The following is a 15955-nucleotide window of genomic DNA, read 5'->3' as shown; positions in this document are numbered from 1 at the left end:
CCTTCGCCGGAGGTCTATCGGTTTAAATATTTGTCATACGGTGGAAATACATCTTGGCCAAATGGACGAAGGCTGTGTGGCGAAGACAGGAAGTGGGCTGTAATTCCTACGCTTTTTTCATGCTCCCCGTCTCAATGTCACTTGTTGAATGGAATTGATTGCCACGCAATAAAATGTAATTGCATTGGCTCAGCTTGAATTCAATGTTAAGGTGCAAGGACATTAATTAACCGCAAGCAGCAGCTGCAGTCCTGGACGACGGGGATCCTGAAGTGGCTCTGATTGCTCGGCATGCCGCTAAGCGGCCCGCATATTAATTAGAGCACCAAATGGAATGGAATATAGTGTGCTGGCAGCAGCAACGCAAATATGCAAATTTTGCTAGGTGCCAGTGCCAGTGGGAGTGCTATATGCAAGCTCTATGTATATGGAAATAAACTGCTGACCCAGCACTGACAGGAATTCCATAAATACTCGCATATGTTGGGAACGTGAAATATGAGTGTCGAAAGGGCTAAAGGTTGAACTTGAGCTTGATAAATGTGCGCACTTGAATCGCACACGAAGGATTTTCCTTGGACAAAAGCATTTGATTGGATTCTCGGATAATTGCACTGCTATTAGGGCGTTATAATTTATTGTACGAATTCGCTAAGAGTGTTTCGTGTTTAATAATCAATAGTTCAATAGTTAAAACGGGCTAGGACTGGGTCCTGCCCCTAATTGACCTGAGCTGCAGTTGCAGCTGCTCGCAGCGCTGGCACTCGCGAGTTAGCTGCTTGACAGCCAGAGCATATTGGCGCTGCAGTTCCAGCAGCGACTGCAGCTCCTCGTTGAGCTCGTCGCGCCGCATCCGCTCCTCGTTGTACTTGTGACGCACCTTGTCCTGGGCACTCTTTACCCCGTCCACGATGGACTCGAACTGACGGATAAAGTCCTCCCGGCCGTGCGGACTCATCATGCCCTCGTTGTACGCTTCGCAGATGGAGTTCAGGAGGGCCAGTTCCTTTTCCATGTAGCGCTTTTTGTCGTTGAGAGTGTTGTACAGGGTGTAATATTGCTTGGTTTCCAGGTGCTTGCCGCTCATTTCGTTGTGCAGTTCATGGAAGCGTCGCTGGTATTGGGCCAGCTCTGTGCGATCAGGAATGGCATCAAGTTTCCGTTCAATGGCCACAATTCCGCGATTTCTTTTGGCCAACAGCAGGCGCAGTTTCTTCAGCCGTTGCTCCTCACCAGCCAATGCTGCAGCTTGGGTTTCCGCGTCTTGGGCACTAAATGCTTCCAGGTCACTTTAAGAGACAAGAGAACATTAATTAGTTACTAAGTTCGTTACGAAAGCGTTGGCATCTTACTCGATTTGCAGCTGTAGGTTGGCCAAGTCAGTGCGACAGGATTCCTTGAATTCCGCCTCGCTTTTCTTCAGCTCCTCATGTTGCTGCAACAGGCTCTGTATTTTTTCAAGGAGCCTTAAAATATACATTAAATTAAAAGTCTGTACCTAATTTGGTTTCAATCTTCAACCCACTTTGGATCTGCTTTATCCTGTGTATCTTTGTGTGCTTTCAGCTCAGTATTTAAGGTATTTAATTGGTCCTCCACTTCTATGGTCTTTTTGTTTTGCTCTTTTTCAGCATCTTGTAGCTGTTCGTTATCCTTGCAGTAACGTCTAACCTTATGTTCCAGAGCAATTTTGGCAGCTTCGAGACGTTTTTGTTGGTTTTGTGATTTCAGCTCTTGAGCATCGGTCTCCATTTCCAGCTTGAACTCAGCATAGTGCTTTTGAAGCTCTTGTCGTGCCGTAGGATCGAGATCAATGCGTTTTTGAGTGCCTGTTGGGTCTTCTTTAATGAGGGATAAGCTGCGAAGATACTCCTCCAGATCGAGCTGAAAAGTTATGATATATTTACAACTAGATATATTAACAATCTTAAACTAAGACCCACCTCATCTCTTTCTCCAGGACCCTGTTCCGCCTTTCTTTCAGCGCCGGTCTTAAACGTTGGCCCTGCATCTCCATATTCTAAAAGAGTAAGGCGCACTCTAGACACATCATCATCACCAGGAGCTTCTTGGCGTTCATACAACCTCCTGGGTCCGTATAGATCCTGTATAGCCCTAATGTTTGTGGAGGCTAGACGTATTTTAGTGAGATTGTCCTTGTCGCTTTTGTACTGATAGTGATTATGGAACTGGCCAATGGCAAATCTCTTCAAGCGCTGCCCACGCTCCGCTCGGTTTTCCACAGAGGTCTTAACCAACCACTGGATGACGGGATGTATGGCCAGGAATTCCAGACCCTGCACTTGATGGGGTTCCAGACTGTGTGGGCACTTCATGTCAATCAGAACGGACACGATCTTCTCCACCAAGGCACTGTAGATATGGGAAATGTAATAGATCTTAAACCATCAATGATGTATCTTACATCTTCTGGCCTATAGAGAGGCTTTCATGGAATAGAAGGTCCACGTCCACATCGTAGTCGCAGCACTCGATGCACCAAGTCATACCACCCACCACTTTATCGAAGGCGGATAAGCCCTTGATGCGGGCACGATAATATCCGGCTGCAACCAGTATGTCGAAGGTGTCCTGCTCCTTAGCCGTGGCATCCGAGTCCTCGCGACGCTCCACCTTCAATGGAAATAAAATTAAATTAACCTGGGGATTCCCGGCAGGATGAGATGCACTCACCTGAACTTCACGCCCATCCTCATCGTAGCGGGTGCCCAACTTGACATTTGGCAGGATCTTTGAGAATACATCGCGGTTAGCCATGAACAATCACAATTACATACTATTAAAGGCCCGGAAGCTATTGCTTATCGTATTAAATCGGGAAAACACAAAAATTGGCGAACGACACAAAAAATTGTCAACAACATTGGCTAGAATGCGAGATTCTTTGGCAATCGCATTGCGTTCACACCAATCGCTCCATTTGAATTCTCGCCGAACACGGTCACACTGTCGCCGGTCACCGCATTTTTTGGGTTTTTTAAAGAGGTGGTGTGCAGATCTAAAGATGAATTACTACGTCTGTCTGCACCAGGAGGGTGTCAGTAGCATACCGAAGTTGATCGAGAAAGCCTTCGCGAACAACTATAATGTGGTGGCCACCTCTATCAACGCCAATATGCTGCCTTTCGAACCAAACGAATCGGATCCCACATATCCGGCCACAATTTTGAGCGGCGGTGACTGGAACTCCAAGGTGATATTTACCATGTCCGACGTGGATGTGGACTCGCCCAATGCCAAGCTGCGCCAACACGCTAAGGAGGTATTCATGCGGGACGTGGCCTGGGCGGAGCACCTGCAAAATGTGGGCAGCGTGATGGTACGACTGCGCGGCCCACAAAACGAGAATCTGGCCTCCATTGTACGGGCCAAAACGAAGGGTAAGCATCTGGATGAAGGAGCGAGTCCTCAAACCGTTTATAAGATCCATTTTCTTTAGGCAACTGGTTCATCCAAGTACCCATCACCAATCCAGAGCTGGCCACCTTCGAGCACCGAAAGGATGCCACTGCTGAGGAGTTGGCTGAGGCGGAATCCAATGACCCTTGGAACTGGTGGAATAACCTGCGCATGGCCACCAAACATAGCACCAAAGTAAAAGTTGTGGTGGAGCTAAACGATTCGGATCGACCCAGCAAGGAAACAGTGCGTCGCTGGTTGGGCGAATCGATCGAGGCAATCATCATTCCGTCGTCCCTGTTCGTTAGAAACCGCTCCAACTACTGTGTGCTGAAGAAGGAATGGCAGGTCATCATCGGGCACTTCATCTCGGTGCGAGCCAACATCATTATCTCCACGAATCCCAACGATAAGGCTTTGTCCCAGTATGCGGATTACCTTAAGAAGCTTATTAATGAGAATTGCGATACACACGTGCTAAACAGGTTTGTAAAAAGCATTCGAAATATGAACTATTGAATAAACATTTTTCCTTTAGCTATGAAAACATGTTGGAAATTCCACTGCAGCCTCTTTGCGAAAATCTAGACACCTATACTTATGAGGTATTCGAAACAGATCCTGTCAAATACAAGCTTTACCAAGATGCCGTGCAGGCGGCCTTGTTGGATCGAGTGAGCGAAGCGGAGGCTAAATCAAAATTGGTAAGATGAGCTCTTCTTCAAATAAGGGATATATATATTAACATTTTTTTATTCTAAACTACAGACTGTTGTAATGCTACTGGGGGGAGGACGAGGTCCTTTAGCGAGGGCTGTTTTCAATGCCGCCGAGCTGTCAAAACGCAAAGTGCGCCTATACATTATAGAAAAGAATCCCAATGCCATCCGCACCCTTTCCAATATGGTTAAAACGCTTTGGGCCAACAAGGGTAAGAATATCAAAGAATAACTTTCATAATCCAGTCCTAATCCGCAACAAATCCTTTAGATGTTCACATTTTTTCGAAGGACATGCGAGACTTTTCCCCTCCAGAGCTGGCAGACATTATGGTTTCTGAGTTACTTGGTTCCTTTGGCGATAATGAACTTTCGCCCGAGTGCCTTGATGGAGCGTTGAAGCTGCTAAAACCGGATGGAATCAGCATACCCTACAAATCCACCTCGTACATTAATCCTCTGATGTCAGCAGTGCTGCACCAGAATGTCTGCCAATTGTTACCTACCGTGCCTGCCTTCGACTACGGCTATGTGTCGCTGCTAAAGAATATTTACCATATTGATGAGCCGCAGGCTCTGTTTGAATTCATACACCCTAATCGGGCGGAGAGTATTGACAATACCCGCTGCAAGACGGTTTCGTTTACCGTCAAAAAAGACTGTGTGCTGCACGGAATCGGTGGATACTTTGATACTCATTTGTACAAGGACATCTGCCTAAGCATCAACCCTCTGACGCATACGGCTGGCATGTTCTCCTGGTTCCCCATGTTCTTCCCAACGGTGAGTGAAAAGTTGTTAGTTAGCGTTTGTTGAATCTAACATTATTCCATTTTATCATTTTCAGCGTCCAAGAACTCTTAGGGAGGGACAGACCATATCCATCAAGTTTTGGCGATGCGTGGATGCAACCAAAGTGTGGTACGAGTGGCAGGTGGTCAATTCTCCCGAGGATTGGGAACTCCATAATACATGCGGGACAGGTTACAATATGCGATTGTAACAACAGGCGATGTAATAACAAATAGCCAAATAATCCTAAATACTTTCTTTGTACTGAAAATAGAATCAAACTAAAGAGACCTTAATTTGTCTGCGACTTTTATTTAGGTTTATGTTTGAAAAGTTTATAAATACTCTTAACGTATATAGATGTCCTTACATATCTGTGGGTTTTATTATTTTCGGTTTGTAAAATTTAGTTAATTTCCGGTTTCCTTTCATTTATTTAATTAAATTATATGTATGTATATTTAAAGCGCTGCACATGATCGCGACACATCTCATCTAAGCGAAGGCAATTATCAGTTATGTTAAGTATGTATAACGTAATCCATTTAGTTTAGTTTAAAGCGGAGCTGAACTGGGCGGCGACAGGTGGTGATTGGATCTACGAGTTGACAGGATTAACCTGGGCCAGCGGGGATGGTCCGCCAACGGCGCCACCACCACGAATTGCAATTGCACCCTGGCCGGCGCGGATCGGCTTGGCGATCTGTGCCTGTGGTCCACGTCTGCCCAGATGCTTCTGTCGCACCGCCTCCTTGATGCGGTCCACCTCGTATTGGTACCGCTTGCGGTCTCGCATTGCGCCCTCCTTCGCCTCCTTGAGCGCTGTCTCCAGAGCCTTCACCCGCTCCATGGTCGAGCGTAGACGCTTCTCCAGCTTGGGGAGCTCGCACCGCAGATCGGCGTTGTCCCGCACCAACTGCTTGTGCACCTTGGTCAGCTGGTCGAGGTTGTTCTCCAAGAAGGAAATCTTCTGCTTCTGCGCGAGCGATCCGCCGTCCTCCTCGCTCTCCTCGTTTACGACATTCTTTCGGATTCGTTGCTGTTGGAACAAGTGAAATAAATTTTAAAGTCTGAACCTTTTTTAAATGCTTTAGCTTTACCTGTAGATCCTGAACAAACAGTTTTCGCAGGTTGTGTAGTGTCTGCAACTCCTTGGCCACCGTGTCCTCCAGGCCCTTGAGGTCTTTGCGGGCTTGCTCCCGACGTTCGTTGGTGAGGATGATGTTTTGAAGCTCGCTGGACTTCTCGGCATCCTCCTGGCGCACCTTCTCGTAGTCGACTGTCATCTGTTGGTGCGCCAAGAGCAGCTTTTGATGGACATCCTTCATCTCGTCCATTTCGTGTTGCTTGGCGGCAATCTCATCCCGGAGCTCGGACACCTGGCGGGTGTGTGCTTCGCGTAGCTCGTCCATCTGAGAATCGAACATGGAGCGCAGCTCCTCCGCCCGTTGTTTCTCCTCGGCGTTAACAGCGGAAACATGCTCGGCGGCCTTGAGTTTGGCGCACTCCTCGCGTAGCGAATCGATTTGCTCCTCGAGCGTGCGCTTTTTGTTCTCTGCCTCGCGCATCGACTCCTGCAGCGACTTCATGCGTGCCTCGTGCTGCGAGATGAGAAGCCGGTACTCGCCGAGGTCTTTCTCATACTCGGAGATCTTCTTGTTGGAGTCAGCCTGCTGTGTTTCCATGTTGGAGCATCGCTGCGCAATGTTCTTTGCCTCCGTCTTCATCTTGCTGATAAACAAACGCGCCATGGTGAAATCTTCCTCCACCTTGCTGGCATCCGTGCCAGCCAGAGCACTCATCTTGAGGTCGATGCCGGACTCGCCGGGTGCAATGGCCTGGCCAACTTCGCCGAGGTCGCGCAGTAGGTTGGTCAGCATTTCCGTGATGCGCTTTTTCTGGTGCGAGGACATGTCCTTAAGCTGCTGTAGCTCGGTGGAAGCGGCGTTGAACACAGACTGCTTCTGCTGCAGCTCCTCGTTGAGAGCATCGATATCCTTGTTCTTGTTGTCGATCTCCTGAGACTTCTGGTCGTAGTTTACAGCCAACTCTTCAAGCGCTTGGAGCACCTCCTTAACCTCTTCCTTGGCGGACTCGTTCTCCTGTTGGATTCGCGCCATCTCCGACTGCAAAGTCTCGTACTCACGCCGAGCGTTAGCGATAAGTTCCTCCTGCTCCATCACCTGCTCCTTGAGCTGCTCGGCGTACTGACTCTGCTGATTGATCTCCTCATCCTTGTCGTCCAGCTGCTGGTAGAGACGCTCGCATTCTGTAGCCAGCCTGGCCTGCTCGTTCGCGGCAACCGATGCGGACATGTTGGCGAGAGCAGTTCGCTGGGCGGCCGCGGCGGCCTCTGCCGCCGCCGTCTGTGCTGCCTCCACTTCCAGATTGGGCGTGCTTGCCTCCATGAGATCCTCCATGTTGATTTGCTCCTCCGCCTTAACGGTTTCACCAGCTCTCCAGCGCGCAAGCTCAATCTCCAATTTCTCCACCTTACCCTTAAGTCGGGCGTTCTTTTCCTTCTCCTTCTCATAGCGTCGCTTCCATTCCTCGGCAGTGAGCTCCTCGTTAACACAGACCACGTTCTTCACGGTCTTGGCTCTTCGTCCGAAGTCCAGCGTTGACTTCGTTTCAGATTCGTTGAAGCTGGCTGGAGAGCAGCAGATGACGATGGTTGTGCGTGCGTTGCCTCCTAGCGATTCCTGCAGGATACGCGTAAGCTTGGAATCACGGTAAGGGATGTGCGTTTTGTTTCCGTCCGCCAGGGCGGAGATTACGTTGCCCAAGGCCGACAGCGACTTATTGATGTTCTTAGCTTCATCAAGAACTGTTCCCTCAGCTCCAGTCTTTGAAACCTTTTCGGAACCGGCCAAATCCACAAGGTACAGTTTGCCGGAAAGTTTCTTCTGGTTCTCCAGGTTCTCCTGCTTCACATTGATGAGGAATACTGAGTGGGATCGGGAAGAATGCTCGTTCATGTCTAAAAGGAAGTATACATCGTTATAATTGGTGTTCTGGAACATGAAACTAAACTTGGGGCCAGAACAAAGGCATTGGATGCGAAATAAAACTTGCATTGTATGAAACAACCTATATATGTGGATGTTTGGCTGCAATTGTTCTGATCCTAGTTTCCAAATAAAACTTACTTGTCACCGCAATGTGACGATTGGATTTGCCCTCCTCGATCACCTCAAAAACGTCCTCCGGCGAGGAGACGAACCGCTCCGTGGCACCCTTGACGTACGGCACCCTGTTCTTGTCTTCGTGAACGCTAAGGTTCACCTTGGAGACGTCCAACAGATCGCGGATCTTGTCCATGTAGATCTCGTAGTAGGAGACCTTGATGTGGAACTCCAGGTTCACCTCCATGGCGTAGATGTGGTTGAAAATGTCGTTGACGATACGCGGTATGATACCCTGCTTTACCGAGTCCCCGATCACACCCTCCATCGTATGCGTCTTTCCGGAGGACGTCTGACCATATGCGAATATCGTTCCATTGTACCCGGCCAGGACATCCGTAACGATGGACTTGGCCGCCTCATTGTAGACCTTCTCCTGGGAGGCATTCGGCTTGAAGACCTTGTCAAACAAATATACCTTGCCCTGCAGACGGTGGAGATTGGGGTTATTATTATGTGTTTTAGTACATAGCTATTTAGCTATGTATAAACTAGTGTCAGTTGCGGTGAAATTTCTTTCGGAGATTCATTGCCCCTGTCCCCGATCTTTTCCCGCTGACTGCCTTTGAATCATTTTCAACGCATGGCCGCGAAGCAGATTGTAATTATGAGCATTAAGAGATGTTAAGTGGAAGGGGGAAGAATAGTGAATAACGAGCGCCAGAAGAAAGCCACAGCGAATGAGAGATAGATAGAGTTAGTCAGAGAGAGAGAGAGGGAGAGGCAGAGCGTAATGATAATGTCTGTGTATGGAGGCACTATATTAGTGCTGACTTTTTTGGAACTGGTTCAATTGCCCAAGTTTTACCAGGAAAATGACGGATTACACCTGGCGGAAAAGCGGGAAACTCAGCATAGCATACAAAGCAATAACATTTTATGTGGAATAATAGCAATACAGTCAAATTCCATTGCCTCCAAAGTTGCTCTTTTTGTTTTCCCTCTTTTTTTTGTATTATATGGTTTGCGTGCATGACTCATTGGCGCGGGAAGGGGAGTGGAAGTGGAGAGGGGGCCACCGTCCGAGTGTGTGTATGTGTTTGTGTGGAAATGTAAGTGAGGTAAGCACTGAAGGCGGACTGGAAACTCTAGAAAAGCGCATATTTATGCGGCCCAAAAGAATGGAACACCCGCTTTTAGCAGAAAACCGTCTAGTGGGTGGTATTTCTCCACCCCGTCATCGCTCGTCTTTCGATTTACACACCCTATTCTTTTCTGCCTGGGGGAAAATCAATTTGGTGCAAAGCAATATTGATTTGGAGTAAAGTTAGTTGGTTTCATCATACATGCATATAATGTATGTAGTATCTAGTTTTGTTATGTGCAATTATTCATGGGTAACTTTGGTGCCTCTCTCTTTTTATCGCCTGCCATTCCAATTGGTCGGCAATTTTCGGGGAAGGGTAATGTACGCTAATAGGCATGACGTCATGGCGCGGCACGCCGAGATTAATGCATAACACACGCATAAGGGAAAAAGGCAGGGGATAACTCTTGATCTGGAACACATACCGCTATGGATATGCAGTTCTCCTCCACATTGTTGGGGAACTTGACCACGAACTTGGAGCCGGCCTTCTCCTCGCTGTCGTTCAGCGGTCGGAATCGGCAGACCACCTTGATGCTGTCCTCGGCGGGAATCTCTCGTTCCGCGGACATTTCTTACGGGGCGGAGATGGCTCTTCTGGCGGAGATTTTGGATTTCTGCAGCTCTGGGCGCGACCTCTGCGCATGCAGCTCTCTGTTTACGTGGATAATCAGCGACTCACTATCGCCCGCACTATCTGCTCACTGTGGCTCTGCCGATTCTGGAACTCCGTATGGCCCCGTTTTATTACGATTCTCCGCTGATTCCGACCGACTCGCGAAAATTGGGTTGGGGGCGGCTCAAATAAGAAGATGCAGTGAAAATTTTGTGGTTATACCAGACACAAAAGTCGAATTGGTCAAATGGCGATATCGCAGGAACTGCGACTTTGTTTCTGGCTGCTCCGCGTCCTTATTGTTGCACTTTTTTGCCCGGAATGATTAAGTGCAGCCGTTAAATGCACTCGCATACGCTAGTGGGTCGGAATTTGTTGCACTCAAAACTATTTTATTTTTCGACTATTATTTTCGCTACCGTGCGCCAGTGTGACCGTTCTGCTTGCCCAGCTAAATGACTATCGCCAGTTAGCAGCACAATAATACCAAAATAAATACTCTTTAAAGCTTTAATTACCAAAGGCACCCTGTAGTTCTCATAAATGGTAACGGAAAATAATTTATTAATATTTTAGGGCTAGCCCTTCACTTTGGTTTTTTCTGTCCAAAAATTTCGGCTTGGGCGCACAAAATAGCTCCAAACGTGGGATACAAATAGTTTTCCCAAACCTGTGTAGGTCCAATAGGAAAACGCTATGGAAGATTGATCACCGAGTCGCTGGATAGGATTGTGGATAACGGCGGGGCAAGATGGCACAGAACGATATTACCTCGTATTTGAATTTGGAGCGATTGAACAAGACGCAGAAGCTCATCCGCCTTTATCGATCGAACGAGTGCCTCTGGAATCCGGAGTCACCTGGATTCCACAGTGGTTCTGTGAAGGATGACGCTTGGCGGCGGATCACCCGCCAAATGAACTGCGGCTTGACACCTGACCAGGTAAAGCTACAGGTGCTCGGTCTGCGAAACTACTACTCCAAGGAGCTGGCCGCCATCCGACTTAGTCAACTTAAGGGCTATAGTTACAGTCCCAGGCACTCGTATTTCGAGGACTTGCATTTCCTGGGCAATGTGGAGGTGAGTGGTGCGAATGTATTTACATAGGATATAAAATAGTGACCCATTCTCTACTATTTCCACGCAGGAGGAAGCTAACAGTACCATTAGGGATGGAAATTTACCACCCAATTTTTCGGAGGACACATTCATATCCCCTGTAGCATTCTTGAGTCCCTGCTGTAGTAAAACCAAGTGTGGGTACACCTTCTACAAGATGATCTTAGAGCCTGAGCCACCAAATGAAGAGTACTTAGACGGGCATAGGGAAAGATCCACTTCAGGCAATGATCGCTGGTATCCCACTACATACTGTGTACGATGCAAGCCAGAGGAAGAGGAAAATCCTTGTGAAGCGTGCGAGCTAAGAGGTCAAAGCAGCCGTCCTTATTCCGGAAGTAGGAGCTCTTTAGAAGGCAGAGAAACCGGTTTTACCAAACCAAGAATGTCTAATCAGTATCAGGACCAAGATCCGTTAAAACAATTCCAAATACGTGACAGGAGCCAATATGGAAGTGAAGCTCCTTGTTCATGCTACTCGAAAGAGAGTCCAGAAAAGCGGTCTTCACAAACCCAACAAAATGGTGTGTATGTGAATATTGGCAACTTGGATGGTGACGAGTCCGTCGGCAATGGTATACGCAGCGATAAGTGGCCAGGTCCAAGACTTTGTTCCCAAAAACGCGGAGAGTGGAAGCCCAGGATGCGTAAAGTAATGGCCGATGACACTCGGAAGCCAGCCTGCTGCAGCTGGAAGCAAAATAACAATGCCGTATGCCGGAGACTTTTGGACCAGTTGGCCAAGCAAAAGAACCAATCCGACAGTTACCCCGACGATGGAGAATCCGTTCGGAATCGGAACTGCGACTGCACGCAGAATCGCCGCCAGTCTGGCGAGGATCAGTTAAACGTGATGCTGTTGCAGAAAAAGTATAGGGATCGGATTTCGCAGGGCAGCGCAAACAATCCACCCAACGATCGATATAGCAACACTCAACCGATGTCGGATCAGGCTTACTGTAACAACAGCCATCCAGTTCAAAACTGTTGTTACTGCACTCATAACCCAGGAAATCACGACGTTCAGCGCTGCAATATCCATGGATGCCAGTGCGTACACTGCAATCATACTGTATTTCCCACACATGGGAACTACTACCAACCGCAGCTTGTCGATCACAATCCTGCGAACTATTCTCGATCAGCTCCTGCAGGAGCTCCTTGCGAAGAATCGGTTTACCTGAATGACTACGGGCGATGTATGTACCCGGAGCAACAGCATGTCTACTGCATTAATGCAGAGAATATGCCCACAGATGTGTGGGTACAGGCGCAGTCCTCAGATGGCCCAATAAAACCATCCCAGATGCCCATGGTACCGCTTTCAAAGTCTTGGCATCAGGAAACGGCGGAAACTGGGCCGCTTCAGCCAGCTAAAAACGGCAGTGGTAGAGCATTTCCACCTCAAGATCCAGAGAAGAAATATTCTTCAAATGGTAATGCAATAGAAAAGCCCGAACAGTCGGGACAGAATCTTACTTTAAAAGAGCAAATGGAATCGATGCCAGAGGATAATGATCAAGGAGAACGAAACAACGTAGGAAGTTCCCAAAAGAAAATAAGATCCTACGATTCCGGTAATGACTCCATTGGTAGCCGGGGAAATTCCAATTACGATCAAAAAAGGATTCAAAATGATCAGCAGCGGATTTTCCGTGATACTGACAACGAAAGGAGATCTCGCAGGGAGCATCCAGATCGTCCTGGCCAAAATAAATATATATGTGAAGATGATAGGTGCCCAGTTAATAAGCGCCGTCAAAACGAGGAGCGTCCTTTAGAAAGGCGATCTCGCAATGAAGATAGAGATGTCAGTAACCCTAAATCTAATTATGAAGACTCACCTCCTTCACGACGAAGAAGAAATAATAGCCATGAATCAAACAATCAAAAAGTTTTTCAACTTCAAACCGATGACTCCCAGTTAATCGCATGCCCCGCATATGATCGTCGTAATCCCAAGGAGTGTCCCCATTTAAAATGCCCTAGTCCAAGACACCGAGAAGAAGGAATAGGTCGGCGCTCAAGAAATCGCGACTACGAGGAAAATAATAACCCACCAACCTCCAAGGAAAAGTCGCAGTCTAGAAGGAGCAGTCCTTTGGAAAATACCTACTATGAAGAAGAGCAGCAAGGTCCCAGGGAAAGATCAAATAGTCATGGCCGGGAGGATAATTTTAGGTCGAAGAGAAAATCAAATGAAGAAACTAAAAGATCCAAAAGAAGATCCGATGAACCTTGCAATGACGAAACGTGTCCATTTGGGAGCTTTTCTTCTAGGCAAAATAAATACCGATCCGAGCGTCGATCACGAAATAGTGGCGAAAGGGAAAACCGTAGACATGACAAAGGAATGAATCCGCGATCCTACAGAAGAGATGATAGATATCCATGCAATGATGACACTTGTCCATTTGCCGATTCGTTGGAGTTAAATATGGCCATTAGGGAAAGGTCGCGAAATCGTCGCGATCAATCCTATTCTAAAGAGAATGGTGAGGAGGAAAATAAGGAAAGAAGATATAGGAGTGAATCATCATCAAGAGGGCGATCGTGGGAAAACAATGATTATGAAGATTCCGCGAGAAGCTATAAAGGGGAAAGCGATAGATATAGGAAACCAAGAAAGGAAGCTCCGGCTGAAATCGAAGATCCTGATTATGATTACAACGAACTTGGACCGAGAACATATAGAAATCGCTATAGTGATAATCAACCTGAATATCGTTCTTCTGCAGAAAAGTCCAACAAGTATTCCAGAAGGGAGGACAGAAATTTACCTCCTAGTAAATATACTGAAAGACCTTATAAAGATTACCGAACTGAAAATAGATACAGAAATAATGACAATACTGTAGAGGATTGTTATTGTGACGATTTTGAATCTGATGAATATGACGCCCATAATGCCTATGATGCCTATCCTAGAAGGGAGAATGGTAATCGAAACCGAAAGGTACCAATGGAGTACAACAGAGCGGAATCCTCTAGAAGATCCAATCGGGACATGAAGTATAATAACTCTGAGAGCGAGGATATGTCTTATAGCAAGTCGGATGGCAGGAGTACTAATCAAAATCGTAATACAAGCAATATCCCTCCGAGAAAGAGTCCATCGTATTCCAGAGAAGCTGATCAGCGCGATTCAGAGGATGACTGCTTCTGTAGTGATGACGAAACCTCCCACGCAATACCAAATAGGAGCTCTGGAACGGATAAAAATGACCACAGAATAACAGGTATTACCAAAAATGGAAAACAAGATAGATCCAAAGGAGCTGAAGCCATTGAATCGCGAAAAAATGAAACAAGGCATAGTAACAGCGCCCCTGAATCTCCTCCATCAAATGAAATGAAGAATCCTGATGATTATGGCAAAGAGATTAGAAATAAAAGGCACGACGTAGTTTTCTGTGAATGCGAGCCGGAAAAGGGTGAATATTCCAAAAAGGATAACAGGGACACCAATCACGGAGGTAATGTGAACACGGTCTCTGACGAGGATTGTATTTGCAACGAACCCAGTGATCCAAATGAACCCAAGTTAACCGTGCCGGAGAAACGAAATCAGGCTGGCAGTATATGCATAAATCTAAGCACATCAGTGGAAGACAAAGGCCAGAAGAAGGAGTCATTTGGAAGTGGCCACAACTCTGCAAAGCCATCGATACCCAAACCATTGGATGCCGCAAACAGATTGAGGGAACGCAAAGAACTGAAGGCAAAGCAATTATCTAGCAGTGAAAACCAGTCGGCCTCCGTCAAGAAGAATCTCCGCCCCAAGACTGGAATATCCCCCAGAGTGCAATCGAGATCCACCAGTCCTGTTCGCCAAACGGGAGCGTTAAGGACTCAGCCCGGTGAGCCGGTCAAGAGACGAGCGACGACGAGAAATCCTTCCCAGAACGCCGCCAAGAGAACCATGGAAACACATGCAGCTGCCAACAGCAAGTTGCCCTTTGATCTAAATTCGGCCGCATATTTTATTTGCAAATTACAGGATGAAGGTAACAACCATCAGTACCTCCTCGTGGTGCCCAAGAAGACGATTGGACCACCCGATGGCCACCGGATGGGCCCAGGACAGGAGTCTGTAAAGCAGCTGCACTGCCCACGGCAGTGCTCCGGCTTTCAGAGCATGTCCTGGGACGATTCGACGACCGCGTCCCAATCCCTCACACCTCCGCAATCCCAGGCAAGTGGGGGCCTTTCCATACTGGGCTCCTTTAGGGTTCCACCTGTGCTGGCCAGCACAGCGCTGGGCATCATCAATCAGCATCTACACAGGAACACCGTGGTTTCGCACCAGCCCGATGTCAGAGAAGCGTTATATCCACCTAAAAGGATGCGACGCATCCTACTAACCAGGCCGATGTCAAGGCCAAGGAGACCTGTACTTCGGCCATCCCACAAAGCTAATGCTCCCATCTTGAACGAGAACAGGACCTTGCTACTCACCAATAATTCCTACCGAAACTTGAGCTTTGGCGACCACGATCGAGAAGTTATTGTCCTGCATCCGCCGGATCCAGCCTTTCGGCCCTCGAAGAACTCCTTCAGCAAGGACGAAGTGGAGGTGCAGCATATCACAGTGCCCAACGAAGACACCGATGTGAAGCCAATGCCTCCCGCGCCGCCCACGAAACCCAAGAGGACATCGGTGATCAATCCATAGCTGTAATGTCCGCACACATATTTGCCACCGCTCACATAAAGAATAGCACCCAACCGAAGCCGAAGGACTCAGCTGCCGTTTTTATTCAATGAGAGGAGTTCTGACCAGGCATCCAGGGGTGTCACGCTTCGCCGCCCACTGTGGTGGCTTCGCAGTTTTTGGATCGTTCGGGGTTAGCCCAATACTTGACATACGCCTATCAATGAACTTTTGGGTAATTAATTTATGATCGTTTCCAAAACCATTGAGGCGTAGCCAAACGATCCGATGGCCAATTGAATCTGGGTATTTGTATACAGTGGGTTTGAGGGCTGGTTTTAATTGGTTGAAAGGGTTAGATG

General features: G+C 47.6%; 4 protein-coding genes across 5 annotated transcripts; 2 read left to right on the top strand and 2 right to left on the bottom strand.

Moving 5' to 3' along the window:
- Window positions 1–593: 593 nt before the first annotated feature.
- Window positions 594–2902, bottom strand: LOC6531442 (coiled-coil domain-containing protein 93). The gene is made up of 6 exons (XM_002092209.3): window positions 2695–2902; window positions 2426–2634; window positions 1944–2373; window positions 1526–1884; window positions 1353–1466; window positions 594–1289 (listed from the first exon to the last, which is right to left on the bottom strand). Exons 1-6 carry the CDS (start codon window positions 2776–2778, stop codon window positions 701–703), a joined length of 1785 nt encoding a protein of 594 aa, XP_002092245.1. The 5' UTR covers window positions 2779–2902; the 3' UTR covers window positions 594–700.
- A 39-nt stretch (window positions 2903–2941) lies between these two features.
- Window positions 2942–5227, top strand: LOC6531441 (protein arginine N-methyltransferase 5). Its single transcript, XM_002092208.3, has 6 exons — window positions 2942–3401; window positions 3461–3905; window positions 3959–4124; window positions 4189–4351; window positions 4411–4922; window positions 4987–5227. The coding sequence occupies exons 1-6, from the start codon at window positions 3026–3028 to the stop codon at window positions 5140–5142; spliced, it is 1818 nt and encodes a 605-aa protein (XP_002092244.3). The 5' UTR covers window positions 2942–3025; the 3' UTR covers window positions 5143–5227.
- Window positions 5224–10267, bottom strand: LOC6531440 (kinesin heavy chain). Its single transcript, XM_002092207.4, has 4 exons — window positions 9629–10267; window positions 8081–8540; window positions 6032–7911; window positions 5224–5970 (listed from the first exon to the last, which is right to left on the bottom strand). Exons 1-4 carry the CDS (start codon window positions 9773–9775, stop codon window positions 5530–5532), a joined length of 2928 nt encoding a protein of 975 aa, XP_002092243.1. The 5' UTR covers window positions 9776–10267; the 3' UTR covers window positions 5224–5529.
- A 123-nt stretch (window positions 10268–10390) lies between these two features.
- LOC6531439 lies at window positions 10391–15681 on the top strand. Of its 2 annotated transcripts, XM_015195842.2 has the most exons (3): window positions 10391–10900; window positions 10968–14886; window positions 14940–15068. In XM_015195842.2, the coding sequence occupies exons 1-3, from the start codon at window positions 10571–10573 to the stop codon at window positions 14942–14944; spliced, it is 4254 nt and encodes a 1417-aa protein (XP_015051328.1). In that variant the 5' UTR covers window positions 10391–10570; the 3' UTR covers window positions 14945–15068. The 2 variants fall into 2 exon arrangements, with proteins under 2 accessions (XP_015051328.1, XP_002092242.2); XM_002092206.3 differs by having other exon boundaries at window positions 10968–15681.
- The last annotated feature ends 274 nt before the right edge of the window (window positions 15682–15955 follow it).

The sequence above is a fragment of the Drosophila yakuba genome, chromosome 2R, assembly GCF_016746365.2.
Source record: "Drosophila yakuba strain Tai18E2 chromosome 2R, Prin_Dyak_Tai18E2_2.1, whole genome shotgun sequence".
Lineage (NCBI taxonomy): Eukaryota > Metazoa > Arthropoda > Insecta > Diptera > Drosophilidae > Drosophila > Drosophila yakuba.
This window is presented reverse-complemented; position numbering and strand designations above follow the sequence as displayed.